Genomic DNA, 16,163 nt, shown 5'->3' on the forward strand with positions numbered 1-16,163 from the left:
ATAATAATAAAAAAAAAAGCAACATGTTTTTGTTGTTGTTACGTAACAGGGTGTGAATAGCTCTCTGAATAAGGTGTGCTGTTTGCATCAATGTACAGTTAGAAGTGGATGCTATTCGTACCCTGGTGTTTATAGTACTGCATGCTACAGTATTTACACCCTAGTGCATGAACTAGCTAATTGTTGCAATCAAAACTTCCGTTTGAGAACCGATTTCTTGTTCAAATTGCGCGCCTTCTCTCCAGAGACGTTGGTACACATGCACACTCACTCTGCCAAAATGCATCACACGGGAATCAAACCCCAGTCTCCCACATGCCAGCCCTTGTCTGTGACCACTGTACTATCTGCTTCTACAAGGAAGTAGTGTTTGCAGGTAAACTTATAGTTTATAGGCCTGAACATCATATTCACAAAATTTCTGTTAACTAACAAACTGACGGTTGCATGTGTTCACTGAACCAAGATTATGAAAATAAAACACAACTTTTCAATCTAAAACTTAATCTAAACAGATATAGTGCCGAAACCTTTCAGAATTCTTCACTTTCTGCTAACGAAAAACGAATGTCCGCCATATTTTTTTGTGCATGTGAGCAACGTCTTTTTGTTGTTATGTCACAGGGTATGAATAGCTCAGCTGTGTGGCCAAGGCTATTCGTACCAGGGGTGTAAATAGACACTCCGTAAATGGTTTTTGCTAGAATAACCTGTTTTAGAATAACCTGATTTTGCTTAAATTTAGAGAGAAATTTTGCTTATAAAACTTAAAGGGTTTTGCTCAGACTTAAGGAATATTTACATAAAATGTGTTTGCTTACATATAAAAAGATTGTGTTAGATTTACAACATAATGTACCAGCTGTAAGAAACGGTTTGTCAGCAAAACAAAAGCTGACTAGCAACTAGAAAAACAACAAAAAAGCAGAACTATTACTTTATGGCAAGACAGAATACCAAACTTGGACATGTCCTGCCTGACCGAGAGGGGTATAAAAATAGAACGGCCCCTTCATCTTCAGGGTTCTTCTTTTTCCTTTTTATTTTTCTTGAACACATTTTTCTTTCTTTGTATTTTTTATTTGTATTTAATAAAAGTTAAAATCCTAACCTTTGGTTAGGGGTTTGTAAAAAGACCGTCTAGCGTTTTCTCGTATTTTTCTGCCTCTCCTGTGTTGCTGAGAACCCCGGACGCCTTGCAACAGGGCCACGGCTAAAGACTTGACATCGCTCCGGGTAAGTAGGCGTCTGTTTGAAGGCTACTTTCTAAGACGCTGTATATGGGCAAAAAATATACTGCGCACGCACTGACATACACAGGAGTAGTGAACTCAGTCAGGCATTTAGGAAGGCAGGTCCTATGCTCCAGGGCAGACAAAAAACCGAAAAGGCTTTGTTAGCAAATGTATTTGTTGTGGAAAATTGTTTGTGAAACTAAGGTCTAGGGGTCTAAATGCACATCACACACCCAAGCGAAATGGAAATCTGTCTGATAAATACAAGTGTATTTAGGGATATAACCTAAATTGTTATAGGTCCGTTGTGGTCAATTGAAGTTCTTATATGTTACAAGAACTGTCATTAAAAAGAGCTTCAATTTAATTTTGACAAGACTCCCCTATAATAGGGTAGTTGATTTTCTCTCAGATCCGGATGGGCACTCGTCTGTAGTGAGTTTTTGACCTCTCTCAGATCATGATGACAAACAACTCTTGCAAATACAGCTCTGAATTTCTTCCTCTTTTAGTGAAGTTAACCACATTTTGAAGTACGAGTCAAGGGAATAGGGAACAGTGACCTTAGCCCCCAAATTAGGGAATTTGATTCAGATAGAGAGAGCCTCTCAATCAAGTCAACCCTCTCGTACCTAAACCCGTTGAAAAGGGCGCCTCGCATCAAACACACACACTGAAAGATACTTCTTCTTTTACCCTGTGATATTATTCCAGTCCGAAGACAAACACACAGGAGTAGCGATCTCAACTGTGTTAACCCTTTAGCCGCCAGGGTTTAAAAAGAATAAATTGGATTTGTACATCAAAATTTCAAAAGGCCATGGCTTGCAAGTAGTCAGAGATAAAGTCCTACTGTAAATGTGAAAATCATTGAGTATGAACAGAAGTTTATGAAGGAGGTACATTTACTCATCTAATTTGCATATTATGACGTCACTGGATGGTAACCACCGTGAATTATGCACATTTCAGTAAATACTAGATGTTGAACATATTTGAGCAGTTTTACTTTTTTTTTTTGTCATTTCACCGACATAACAAATGAAGGAAAGCAGTCACATGTAAACCAACAATAGTAAATTATTACTATAATCACAAACCCTATGCTACTATACAATAAAGCAGCCTGGTCAAATCAGTTCCATATCACGGGTGACTTTGTAGTTCTTCATAGTCCTATTTTTGACAACCCCTGCTGTCTATACTACGTCCATTACGGACACTATCATCACCATTGCCACTGGCACCTCCAGCTATGTTGGGCAGAGGGTCGAAATAATGGTGCTTTCCAGTTGTCTCGTAAATCATCGTACACCCACCCATACAACATGTACAAATGAGTGGCTTTAGGAACGCCTTTCTCTCGAGCCACGAGGGGCATTAGCAGAAGGCTAGTTATTGTTATTGTTTTGTGCTACTTGTAGCCTCTAGCTAAACGGCTGGAAAACAAATTGTTACATTGTATTGCAGGCACAGCGAGACCGTGCAATGCATTAATTGGTGACCAGATTGAAGCAGCAATGTAATCTAGTGTGTAAGAGCATTACATCAACATTAACATGACCAACACAGTATTTGCAAAAAAAAATACATGCCATCTCATCTCAACTATGGGCACAGCCATGTTTGTTGTAAGGTCGTACGTCCACCTCGGGGTACCCTCAAGTACTCCGAGGTAAAGTGGGCGTGCCTGCCCAAAATGCCGCAAGAAAGCTGGGTAATTTACACTTTCCAACTCGGGCCGCGGATTTACGAGACAATCAGAAAGCACCATTATGGTATGCTTAGTGGACACTGTCGCAAAGACGTACCTCCATTCACAGATGCACCGTGACTATCAGTCAATAGACGATCGATCATATTCTCCAAAAGGCAGATATTCTCCTTCAGAATCAGAATAGGTGAATAACAGATCCAAGACTTCATCACACATGATTTTTTTTTCAACATTTGGTGTATTTCTGCTTCAATTTGTGCAAAACTTTGGCCCGCATCGGAGAGGGAGTTAACTCATTCAGAGACGAATGACCGCGTCGCAGGAAGTGTATCATAACAAAGAGACGCCAGACCCTAATGTAACCGTAAAGCTGTACTCAGTCATACTGCAGACTCGTAAAAGTAGTTAGAAAATAAGGCAGAAAAACGACAAGTTTCCTAAAGCTGCTTCCTTATGTTGGAATGTGCAAAAATGTACAAACAATCAAGAGGATGCCTTCTTGTATGTGATTTCTGCAACAGTGATACTGCAAACGTGTTGATAGCCTATTGTTGATAGCCTATTGTTTATGCTGTAGCCTAATGTAAAGCATGTCACACAGTAGCCTAGCCTACAGAAAACACTTAATTGATGTGATATAATGATAACTTGTGTGCCTACAATGGTTTATTAAACATCATAGTCATTTATTTAGTCAGTCATCATGTTCATTTTAATGAATAGGAAGGGCATCTAAACGACAGTGTTACGGCCAGCTCGTGAACAGACCGCAACATAAAGAGAGACAACAACAGTTTCAAATTGAACCATTTATTAATGATAGCAACATTAACAAACTAAAGTGTCTAGGGAGATGAATGTTGAAGAGTGTGTGTATGCGTGAATGTAAATGGCAGTAGGCTATCAGCATGATGAGTAAGTGAAAGGCAAAAGGGGGGAAATAGAAATAAAGAGGAGAGAAAGAATAACGTGCCAGTGTAAAGGACTATCAAAGTTCCTGCAAGAAAGGAGGAAAAAGTGCCTACCGAGAGAGATACAGAACCCCTTTTATAGCCCCACCCAATACAGGTGCATGTAATAATGTAATTAGCCTAACCAGGCCAAGGCCTGACCGTGCACTGACAGACCAGGACCTGAAGGGGGTCGTAACAACAGCCATAAACCATTTCGTGCAAAATCTGCCGTGAGTCCCTATGCGTGAGTCACAAACTCCTCCCAGCTGACTAGCAGATCACGTAGACAGTCAGTCACGATCGATTATTTAATAAATAAATGTGAATTACAAATAATAATAAAAAGCTTCTACCTAATGTGACTATTTTTTCCATGAACTGTAAAAGAAAACACGTTTTTTCCCGCTGTATTCTCCATAAAGTGGGCAGCCGTGGCCTACTGGTTAGTGCTTTGGACTTGTAACCGGAGAGTTGCCGGTTCGAACCCCGAACAGTAGGCATGGCTGAAGTGCCCTTGAGCAAGGCACCTAACCCCTCACTACTCCCCGAGCGCCGTTGTTGTTGCAGGCAGCTCACTGCGCCGGGGTTAGTGTGTGGTTCACCTCACTGTGTGCTGAGTGTGTTTCACTAATTCATGGATTGGGATAAATGCAGAGACCAAATTTCCCTCACAGGATCAAAAAAGTATATATACTTATACTTATACTTAAAGAGTAAAGTAAATTATGTACTTATTTCCGGAATTGACGTCACTTCCTGGACTCGTCTGAGGCTAGTCTTGAGGTCTCTCAATAGGCTTGTTTGAGATCGACTGAGTCGGACTTTGTCTGGCTTTCTACGTAAACGTGATCTTCAGAGGCTAGCCGGGAGCCGGGAGATATCGCGGAATTTTGTTTGCAATAATACAGCAGAACTTTCATTCTTACTCATTAAAATGAGCATGATGACTGACAAAATAAATTCTTATGATGTAGTTTAAATAAACCACTGTTGTCATACAGTTAACAGGCCTGCTTTGTAGCACATAAATTCAATATCAAGTGTTTTCCCTGTGTGTCTATCTATTTAACCAACAGCAGGAAATAACAGAATATCCAAATGTTTTCAGTAGGCTAGCCTACCATTGTTGCCGAAATCACGTATAAGAAGGTATCCCTTCAATTTCTGTTTATTTTCGCATATTCCAACATAAGGAAGCAGCATGAGACTCCCGTCAAAATAGTCATGAGGAGATTCCTCCCAAATGGCCCTATCACGTCTTTGAACTGACGTCATGAGGGCGTGTTTTAGCTCGTGCAGCTCGTGGAAGGCAACTGTAAGATCTGTCTGCAGGCTAAGACTCCCTCGATATTTTAAGGTCATGTGACATGGTGTCACGGTGGTAAGTCCCTCCCGGCTGACAGAAGTCGAACAGAATTTCTAACCAGTAAGCATTGCGTCCATCCCAGTATACATTGTGTTCAACCCAGCATGCATCACATCAAGTCAGATATGCACAGATCTGCCTCAAGTCGAACACGCCTATTGGTTTAACCCCTAATGGCGCATCGCTTCCGCGTTATGGAGGAAATGCACGTCTTCTTCGTGTGTTTCTCGCGTGTTTTTCGCGTTGAGGTTGAATCAAAGCTCTGGGTGTCTGCCAACTAGTGGTCAAGAGTACAAATGAGATTTTACACTGTACTCGCGTCTATCGTCTGTTTTATTTAGTAATGACGCTTGTCGCAATATTGCGACATGGGCGGTTTGAGGGTTTTAAAGAGAATTCCTTTAGACACCAGAGTAGTCACAAAACACATACCTCCTCTTTTACTCTGTGAAATCCTCACAGTCCGAAGACGAGCGCACCCACACCTACAGGAGTAGCGATCTCTACTGTGTTACGGGAGCCCCGTAGACACCAGAGTGGACACAAAACGCAACACTAGTAATCCAAGTAATTTTTCATTTAAAATGTTGATGGTCTCCCAATTCTCCTTGCAACTACAGACACTGGATTTTCTGTGCTCAGTTGGTACAGAGTAATATGACCTCTTCCCAAGAGTCATTAACAAGAGTACAACAGAGAGAAAGGAACAAGGAAACTGGATATACAGCATGTCTGTCAGCAGCAGGTCAAAACAAGCTCATGACATGAAATACAAAATGATAAACATGCATAATAAAATGACACTGGCCACAGCAGCCAGTGATCTCTGGTGTTTGTTCTGGCTCTACCCCCCTTTACACAGGAACTACAACCCATATCTCAGTGGAGCCTGGTCTTGGAATACCATCACCCAACAGAAACTCTATAGCCATTTGAATTAACGCACCTGTTAGGAATAACAATTTGCAGACCTAGACTGTGTTACGTTAACATGCTGCTCATCGTGCTAGCACTGTAAAGTATGGCTGAGGTTTCTTTTTATTTCTTTTTTTTGTATGATGGTCTTTTCCAGAACACAGCAATGTCAATAGCGACCAATCAGTAACCTGCAATACTTTCACGTCACCTTTTGGTATCGCCTCAGCTTGCTTGGAACCTCAACGGAGGTGATACCAAAAATAGTACCAGGTACTAGTTCTTGCTAATGGAAAACCAAAAAAGGCGAGTAGAGTTGAGGCGAGTTAATCCATTTTGACAACAGACTGTGTTTTCCATCAAATTTGAGCTGAGAGTCTTTTGAGATTTTTTGTTTGCAAAAAAACAGACATTGGAATTATTTTAATGAAATAAGCCTCACCGAAATAAAATGAAAAAAAAACAAAACTGTATTTTATAAATGCATATCGCCATGTTCCTGGCCCACCCATCTCGGAGGGAAAGTGAGAGGGGAAAAAACTGATCTTATCACACTTCAACTTTTTTTGCAAAAATATATATTTACACATAAATCACAGACTTTGTGCCTATTCACCATTCACCAGTCAAGTAGCAAACAGCCAATTAGTGCAGAGACCTGTGCTGTGACGTTGATGTCTTGAGCAGTGAGAGAGCACAACACTATAACATAAAGATCTACATAGTTGTACCAAACATAATGGGCACCTTTTTATTCTCTGAATGGCCATATGTTTCCATGAGGGAATGTTATATAAATGGCCATTTGCTGTCACCCTCAGGAATATTACAGTAACAGCAGGCAAGCTGTTTTATCCCTATCAGTCAACAAGCAAGAAGGAACAGCCATGGCATATTAAATGGCTGACATAACTGGGTCAAAAACAAGACTATGTACAACTTTACTAAGTACCAATAATGTCTCCACTATAAAATAACAACCATCTGCAATGAGTGCAATGAATTTGAAGGTTTATTTTCATCAAATGCATTCTGGTCGTTACAACATGAAATATATATATATATATATATATATATATATATATATATATATATATATATATATATATATAAAAGAGAATATAAAATTTCCAAAAACATAAAAAAAAAAAAAAAAAAAACCTTTTGTTTATTCACATGATGTTGCTATGGTATGGTATCCGAACATTTCTTATAAGTACGAGAACAAGTATATGAGCATCCAATACTGCTCACCCAGTACTGGCAATAGTATCAGTCCGTAACAGCAATTAGGCTGTTTTCCAGGTAATTTTTAACTCTAAAATAATTTGTGGCATGACGTATAAACACACATCTTATTCTACAAGTGTCCCCGGATTGATACGTTAAAGGATAATTCCGGTATTTATCACTTTGAGTCCCTTTTCTGGTTTGTTTTGGATGAATGAAATTTTGACGATGGGTCCTGTCTCAAATTTCTGGCCGGTTTTGAATAGCCGTTAACTGTTTCAGAGTGGCTGGCTATGGACATGCACAAACATGTCCTTAAAACAACCTTTAACGTTTGTTTTCAAAACTGTGCAACTCTGAAATAAAAACTTTAAATCCATTCCAGTTAGGACTGTCCTCACATATCATGACAATAGCCAAATATAGCCAATTATGCATTAGTGATTACATACAATGCAGTACTGTGTTTTTAGTCTGAGCTGTCCTTGTCATCGACGTTTAAAAGGTCTTGGGAGCCACTCATGTAGGAACCATAGCCAGAGCTTTTCAGTAACCAGTCCACGACTTTGTCCCTGGATTCCCTCAGCTCCTTTGGATCTGGCTCAGATGAACTTTCTGGGGACATTTATGAAAGAAAGGAGAAGGACTTCAGTCTCTCTTCTCATCAAGTTTAATGACACAAACTTGACATTTCTTATAATAATTTTATTGTTTACGTTTAAGGGTTACATAGAAAGTAAGCCTTTACATGTGTTCATTGCTGCACACACACACACACACACATATATACACACCAGTGTTGCGCGGGTTTGGTCACAAGCGGCCTGAGCTCGCCCAATATTTTTATCAACCCGACCGCAACTTGGACCGCGAATATTAATTAGGACAAAATTATACCCGACCCGCGATCCGAGCCGCTTTACAAAATGTGCTCTTTTGGTTATAGCCTATCATGCAGTGTGACAGTAGGCCATTTCTGTAAAACAAACTAATTTATTTGCGAAACATTATGCAGTATAACTAACTACACACATGCAGGACATAATGTTTGCGCAGGAGAGAGAATGAGAATAAGAGCGCAAGCACGCACGCAACCAGCTAAGGATAAGCTAAACACTAAGACAAGATTTCAAGGCGATGGACATACATTTTTCTTTCGAAAACAGAAATGGTGAAGCCTACTTTAAGTATATTTAAAATATATATATATATATTTAATTCATTTTAACTGACCCACCCGCAAATGACCCAAATATCATTTAAATATTTTTTTTATGACTCATAACTCATCCACGGGCGACCGCTTAATTTCGGGTGGACCGCGCAACACTGATCTCGACTGTTGTAGAGAAATAAATAGCTGATCATTAATGCAATATCTACATTGCCCATGATCAGCAACCATTCATCCATTGTTGCAAAGGCACATTCTGTTTACTAATCTGATATCATTTTAAAAAGCTAACTGAGAAAACATTGGAGAACCCTTTAGCAATTATGTAAGTACATAATATATACGTATACACTTTTTTTCTGTAAAGATTAATTATTATTTCAGGGTATGAATTCTTGCCAGCTGCCATACCATTTTGGTGTGTGTGATGTACCATTATGCTTACTCACCAAGTTTAAGTTCCTTTACTGCTTCACGGACAGTCTCGTTGACTATGAAGTCCCGCCGTCTCCATTCATAATCCAGCAGATCTTTCAAATGACTTGCAAGCGTCTCATCATCTGACTGCTGTCTTTGAATGCTCTGGTTATTCTTATCATTCTGCAATTCATCTTTTGCCAGTGTACCTAGAGGAGTAGATAGATAGATAGATAGATATTGTATAAAAATAGTAAAAATATTAATACATTTAAAATCTCTGTAGGAGTACAGTACAACCAAAATAGTGGTGTATACATTATCCGCACATTGTATAAATCTCAGGACGGTGTTTTATGCATATTAAAAAAGACAAAACTGTGTATTGACCGCATCTGTGCATTAACCTCAGTGCTCAATAGACCAATGAATCTAAAACGGATCAGGCTTTAATCAGAATGAAGTACAGAAATGCATTCCCATGTGTAGCCTCCATAACCACATTGCTGACGAAAAATCCAATGTATAAACCTCAGTTAATATGCTGGCAATTACAGTACAGGTATTCTGGAATATCTTTCTGCATACTCACATTTAAATGCTTGTAAAAGTTGTCATTAAGACATATGTCGATTGCAAGACTACTTTTTTTGTCCATTTTAATATGATGTTTTGTAAAATCATGCAATTTTATTGCATTTAAATACTTACTGGAAGAAGGATTTTCCTGGGAGGTTTCACTATGGCTGATAGTGTCCATGGTTTGTGGTTGTCCTTGAACTAATTCAGAACAAGTACTGTATATCATTAAATGAAACTAAAATATTTATGAATAGACTTTAATGTGAATTCACATCACAAACTCACATTCAACTGGTTTTTCCATGCTTCTGTTTGTTTTTTGTTTGCATGCTGACGTAACAGCGTCCCACTTCTTCTGGACCTCCTTAATCATCTTCTCATCTCGTCCCAACCATTCTCTGTACAGTGCATTACTAACATCATCTGTGGATGCAACATCATTGTCGTCCTTGTGCCTTTTGGCCTTTGTTTCTATGTTTGTTTGAGGGGCCATCATAGGGCAATGCACACAATTCCCTGCCACCATCTCTGCAATCTTCTCCAGCAGCTCTTCAACCTGGTTGCTACCCTGCGCTCTCTCACCAAAGACGTGATATCTGTTTCCACACTTCTGGACGAGCCACTGCAGAGCTTTGCCCTCACTCTCAATAACCTCCTCGATGGTGGTGTCTTTCAGCAGTTTTCCCCATGTGAAGAGAACTATGGTGTGTCTCCAGACATCCTCTCCCAGGTACATCTCCAATGTTTCATGAACTATACGTCTTTGCTCCTCATGGAACGACACCTCTACCGGCAAAGTGAGGGCGAAAGCGTGAGGGTACTTCCCGCAAAGTTCTACTCCTCTCACTAACTCTAACTTAACCTGTCCAGGAGTGTACTTAGTCGGGAGGAACTTCCACCACCCAGGTGTGTCGACCACTGTGAGATTTCGGCCAAAAACTTTGCTTTGTCGTCTCTCAGCCTTCTCAGTCACTTTCCCAGGGGTAAAATGATCCCCATTTAGGATGATATTTCCTGCATAACTCTTCCCAGAGATCACAAATCCAACCAGTAACATTCTTATTTCAGGTAGAGGGAGCACCTCTCCTGTGGGACAAAAATAGAAATTATTATATAATTACATGTAACATTACATTGAACTTTAACTCCATAATGTCCCTTTTTATGAGTTACCATGTGTCTTGATTTTCCTTCTTTGTTGTGTAACTCTCTGCTTGTATATCAGTCCTTGTTCCTTATCAGCCTTCTTTGCCTCTTCAATATGTTTCAGTTTGATGTGGTCAACCTCAAAGGGACGGTGATGGTTACTGGCTATCAGTTCATCGATCTTATCCAAAAGTGTTTTGACTTGAGATTGATCATCACATTTGGTTTTGTTGTCGAATACCTGATATCTGTATCCACACGTTCTCACCAACCACTCAAGGGTTTCATCCTTGTTCCTGATACGCTCCTCAATGGTTTTGTCTGTCAATAAATCCCCCTTGGTGAACAAGACAATGGTATGCTCCCAGATGTTTGCACCCAGGAGCTCACAGTGTTCCACCGCTGAAGACTGTTCATTTTCAGTAAACTGATTGTCGAGGTTGACCACCAGGAGGAAGGCGTGGGGTCCGGGTGGACAGAGGGAGGTGCTCAGCACAAGCTCACGTTTGATGTACTCTGTGGTTTGGGTGGCAGAAAAAAACCTCCACCATCCAGGAGTGTCAATCAAAGTCACCTTCCTGCCCACAACCACGCCCTCTCTCTTGACGGAGTGTGTTGCTCCTTCCCCCTGATGATACGCTCCGACTCCCAGGAATGTGTTTATCGTTGCGGTCTTGCCAGACCGGTTGTACCCAAGAACAATAATCTGCAGCTCTTACAGGTTTGGAGAAAGACACAAAATGTTTCAGAAAGAGGAATAAATAAACTTGTGCAAGTGTAACATGAATAACACAAATGTGAACAAGCAAAATAGTACTAAATCTACAGCTTACAGACAAATAGTGTGTTTTGTTGCATTAATTACAAGTATTAGATTCAAATGTCTATGCTCAGACAATGCCTCAAGCAGTTTTCTGAGGTGATAACATCATAATAACAAGTTGTCTATGAAAAACTTTACCTGTCAATAGTGGTAATTTCTGGCAAACTTTAAAATTAGATTTCTAACTCACCATCCTGTTTGCATACTATCGGTGACATTTTTTCCATCTCCAATGCATTATTAATATTCAGTCATTACAAACTCTGTTGGTACTGTACATACTGTAGTTATTCTCTGGATGACCTCTGCTAGTCACTGTGTTCTGCGCACAGCCACGATAAAGTAGAACTGAATGTTTTGAGCATTTCACATCGATTACACTACACGGAAGGGAAACAAATTGTGGAAACTGGATCTACTGCATGCCAGAGAATGTTAACATCAGACTGTTCTGATTTTCAAATTCTGTGTTAGAGCCTAGTATTTTACAACGGACAATGTCAACAGACATTTTTTCCATGTGCCATTCTTTCTGTCTAGTAATCCCAGTAATCTTTCATTTAAAATGTTAATGGTCTTCCTATTCTCTGTGCAACACTGTCACTGTATTTTCTGTGCTCATTTGGTACAGAGTAATATGATGGGCATCAGCAAGAGTACAACAGAGAGAAAGAAACAAGGAAACTGGATATGCAGAATGTCAGCAGCAGGTCAAAACAAGCTCATGACATGAAATACAAAATCATAAACATCCTTAAAAATGCCAATCTGCCATGCAAAGGCAAAAGGCAGTAACTTCATCTTTGGTCAAAAATGAGTTATTGTCTTTTTTGGGATATTCAAGACCTCCTTTTTCATGTGGAGAAATATCTTGAGTCAATTTGGTTGTTTATTCAAAAAAACATTGTTTATTTTAACAGTAACTCGCAAAAGCCTAGAGATACCAAGGCAGAATGCATTAACTCCTGAGTTACGGTTCTTTCCTTTAGTTTTAGGCCGCTGAAATTGAAGTTGAGTGCCTTGGCACGGCTCTTTATTTGTTGGCAGATAATACAAGGGCAGAGTGCAGTAACTTCCCAATAAGGGTCAACGGTCAAGTTTGAGCCCAAGATTTTCTTTATGTACAGACTTGTCTTCACAGTGGCCAGTGATCTCTGGTGTTCATTCTGCCTCTACCCCCCTTTACACAGGAACTAGAACCTATATCTCAGTGGAGCCTGGTCTTGGAATACCATCACCCAACAGAAACTCTATAGCCATTTGAATTAACGCACCTGTTAGGAATAACAATTTTCAGACCTAGACTGTGTTATGTTAACATGCTGCTTGTCGTGCTAGCATAGTATGGCTGAGGGTTTTTATTTTATTTAATTTTTGTATGACGGTCTTGTCCAGAACACAGTGCAATGTCAATAGCGACCAATCAGTAACCTGAAATACTTTCAAGTCACCTTTTGGTATCGCCTCAGCTTGCATGGAACCTCAATGGAGGTGATACCAAAAATAGTACCAGGTACCAGTTTTTGCTAGCCTGCATCCCACCGTGTTACTGGCCCACCCATCTCGGAAGTGAGAGGGGAAAAAACTGATCTTATCATACTTAAACTTTTTTTGTAAAATATTTCCACAGACTTTGTGCCTATTCACCATTCACTGTTGATGTGAAAAGTAACGAACAACCAATTAGTGAGACCTGTGCTGTGCTGTTGATGTCTTGAGCAGTGAGAGAGCACAACACTACTGTATTACATAAAGATCTACACAGTTGTACCAAACATAATGGGCACCTTTTTATTCTCTGAATGGCCATTGCTTTCCAAGAGGGAATGTTATATAAATGGCCCTTTTCTGTCACCCTCAGGAATATTACAGTAACAACCGGCAAGCTGTTTCATCCCTGTCAGTCAACAAGCAAGAAGGAACAGCCATGGCATATTAAATGGCTGATATAACTGGGTCAAAGACAAGACTGTTTTTGTACAACTTGCCTTTACCAAGTACCAATAGTGTGTCCACTATAAAATAACAAACATCTGCAATGAGTGCAATGAATTTGAAGTTTTATTTTCATTACATGCATTCTGGTCATTACAACATGAAATATAAAAGAGAATATGACATTTCCAAAACGTGTAAAAAAAAAATCTTTTTATTCACATAATGTTGCCATGCTATGGTATCCGAGCGTTTCTTATAAGTATGAGAACAAGTATAAAAGCATCCAGTACTGCTCACCCAGTACTGGCAATGGTATCAGTCCGTAACAGCAATTAGGCTATTAGGCTGTTTTCCAGGTAATTTTTAACTCTTAAAATAATTTGTGGGAAACAACATGACATATATACACACATCTTATTCTACAAGTGTCCCCGGATTGCAGTGTTGGGGAGTAACGGAATACATGTAGGCCTACCGGCGTTAAGTATTCAGAATACAAATTATGAGTAACTTACAATTTAAATAGTTGGTATTTAGAATACAGTTACATTGTTGAAATCAATGGATTACATGACAATACTTCTCTGTTTCATCAGTTTATTCACTCTCTAAATAAATTAAGGCAACTCCATGTATTTCCCAGAAGCTCCTAAAAGCAATCTATGATGAAATTGTTTATGTGTTTTAGCCCGTTCAACCGTTTCCTATTGGTCGACAAGGCTTTCTGCGCAGGCTCAGGGGACGTAGATGTAACGTAGGCACATAGTCTGACTCATGTAACTCTGCACCGAGAGATTGCTGCCTCGAGAGATTGGGTATGTAGCTTGATTATGTTAACGTGCAGTTTTTGATTGTCATTACGCGATCATGTTAATTTTGAGAGCACTGATATACAGTATAGTATTTACATTTCCAGGTAATTTGCATCCCATCTGTCATACTGTATGCGCCCCTCACTTTTACTGGGTTGATGCCATCTAAAATCTCACAGGCACACCTTAATTATAATTTCTGGCAACGCCCTTAGCCTAAGTTTTTGTTGTTGTTTAAATTAGCCTAGTCGCCTGCTGTAGTTTTACTGGTCATCTTGCTATTTTATACAGTAGTTGTATCAGGTAGCTTAGTTGACTTTACATTCTCCTATGTGGGCCTAACACTTCAGCCATTTGGAACAGAAGAACACACCAGAATATGCCTGTTTAGTAAGCAGGATTTGAGGGCCGCATTCCTACACTTATAAAATACAATTCAATGCGGAAGTAATCCAAGTAGCCTATTCAGAATATGTTACTCAGATTGAGTAACATAACGGAATACGTTACAAAATCAATTTTTGGGCATGCATTCTGTATTCTGTAACGGAATACGTTTTGAAAGTATCCTTCCCAACACTGCCGGATTGATACGTTAAGAGAAATGAATAACTTTTTAAATTCATAGCATGACTATAGCCAATAATGCATTAGTTATTATATACAATGCAGCACTGTGTTTTTAGTCCATGCAGTCCTTGTCATCAATGTTTAAAAGTTCTTGGGAGCCACTAATGTAGGAACCATAGCCAGAGCTTCTCAGTAACCAGTCCACGAATTTGTCCCTGGATTCCCTCAGCTCCTTTGGATCTGGCTCAAATGAATTTCCTGAGGACATTTATGAAAGAAAGGAGAAGGACTTCAGTCTCTCTTCTCATCAAGTTTAATGACACAAACTTGACATTTCTTATAATATTTTTTTTGTTTACATTTAAGGGTTACATTATAAAGTAAGCCTTTACATGTGTTCATTGCTGTACACACACACACACACACACACACACAACCAGTCAAAAGTTTGGAGGCACTTAGAAATTTCCATTCCACTCCATTATAGAGAGAATACCAGCTGTATACATTGTTGAAAGACACAAAATGTTTCGGAAGATGAATAAATTAAGTTGTGTGAATGCAACATGAATAACAAATGTGAACAAACAAAATAGCAAGAAAATCTATACAGCTTACAGCCCAATTGTACAAGCGTTCCATTATGTTAAAAGTATATGGAATTAAAAAGTCTATATGATGCCAAAAGCTACAGCACAGCAGCAAGGTGATGATTGGGGATTGAAATTAATCATACTGTAACTTCAATGTTGTTCAACATTTATCAGCATATAAAAAACTGTACCTGAACACCAATGGTGGTAACTTCTGACAATTCTGTTAATAAGATATTTTTGACTCACCGTCCTGTTTGTGCAACCCGTGAGCCATGTTTCTTTATTGTAATCTCCAATGCTCAGTATCATGCATTACAACTACTGATGGTATTATATTTACTCTGGTGAGCTCCGTAGTGTGTTCTGTATACCCCTTCCACATTCCTACTGGGATGTTCTAAGATAAACAAATGTGTTCAGGTGTATTTTTCCGCTTAGAGATTGGAACTTTCCCACTTCCTGGTTGCTCATGAAAACACCATAACATATATACGGGAAATTAATTCCTCACAGTAAGCATATTAGATCTGATTAGATTCAACTTTATTGTCATTGTGCAGAGTACAAGTACAAAGACAACTAAACGTAGTTTGCGTCTAACCAGAAGTGCAGAAAAGCAGAAAAATGCAATGTGATATACAAAGAATAGACAGGTGGTGCATAGACAGGACAGCAAATATAGTGCAGTG

The 16,163-nt window shown here is 39.3% G+C and overlaps 2 protein-coding genes across 2 annotated transcripts in view; both read right to left on the minus strand.

The window, feature by feature from the left end:
* The window catches only part of LOC121718272 (GTPase IMAP family member 8-like), a 20,220-nt gene extending 4,198 nt beyond the window's left edge, over positions 1-16,022 (minus strand). The window contains exon 1 of the mRNA XM_042103215.1: positions 15,721-16,022. Coding sequence (XP_041959149.1) covers positions 15,721-15,748 — 28 coding nt within the window. The 5' untranslated portion in view covers positions 15,749-16,022. The remainder of the gene's footprint in view (positions 1-15,720) is intronic.
* Positions 7,760-11,912, minus strand: LOC121718281 (GTPase IMAP family member 8-like). The gene is made up of 6 exons (XM_042103228.1): positions 11,749-11,912; positions 10,763-11,449; positions 9,875-10,675; positions 9,719-9,787; positions 9,040-9,216; positions 7,760-8,031 (listed from the first exon to the last, which is right to left on the minus strand). The coding sequence occupies exons 1-6, from the start codon at positions 11,783-11,785 to the stop codon at positions 7,886-7,888; spliced, it is 1,917 nt and encodes a 638-aa protein (XP_041959162.1). The 5' UTR covers positions 11,786-11,912; the 3' UTR covers positions 7,760-7,885.
* Positions 16,023-16,163: the final 141 nt, after the last annotated feature.

The sequence above is a fragment of the Alosa sapidissima genome, chromosome 9 (assembly GCF_018492685.1).
Source record: "Alosa sapidissima isolate fAloSap1 chromosome 9, fAloSap1.pri, whole genome shotgun sequence".
Classification (NCBI taxonomy): domain Eukaryota; kingdom Metazoa; phylum Chordata; class Actinopteri; order Clupeiformes; family Clupeidae; genus Alosa; species Alosa sapidissima.

What these genes read in the sequence shown, in the direction of transcription:
- LOC121718281 (XM_042103228.1), bottom strand. Translation starts at nt 11,785, where the DNA reads ATGGAAAAAATGTCACCGATAGTATGCAAACAGGATG. An exon ending in CATGGAAAAACCAGTTGAAT is followed by an intron (nt 9,788 to 9,874) that starts GTGAGTTTGTGA and finishes GTTCTGAATTAG; the next exon opens with TTCAAGGACAACCACAAACC. An exon ending in AGTAAAGGAACTTAAACTTG is followed by an intron (nt 8,032 to 9,039) that starts GTGAGTAAGCAT and finishes AAATGTCCCCAG; the next exon opens with AAAGTTCATCTGAGCCAGAT.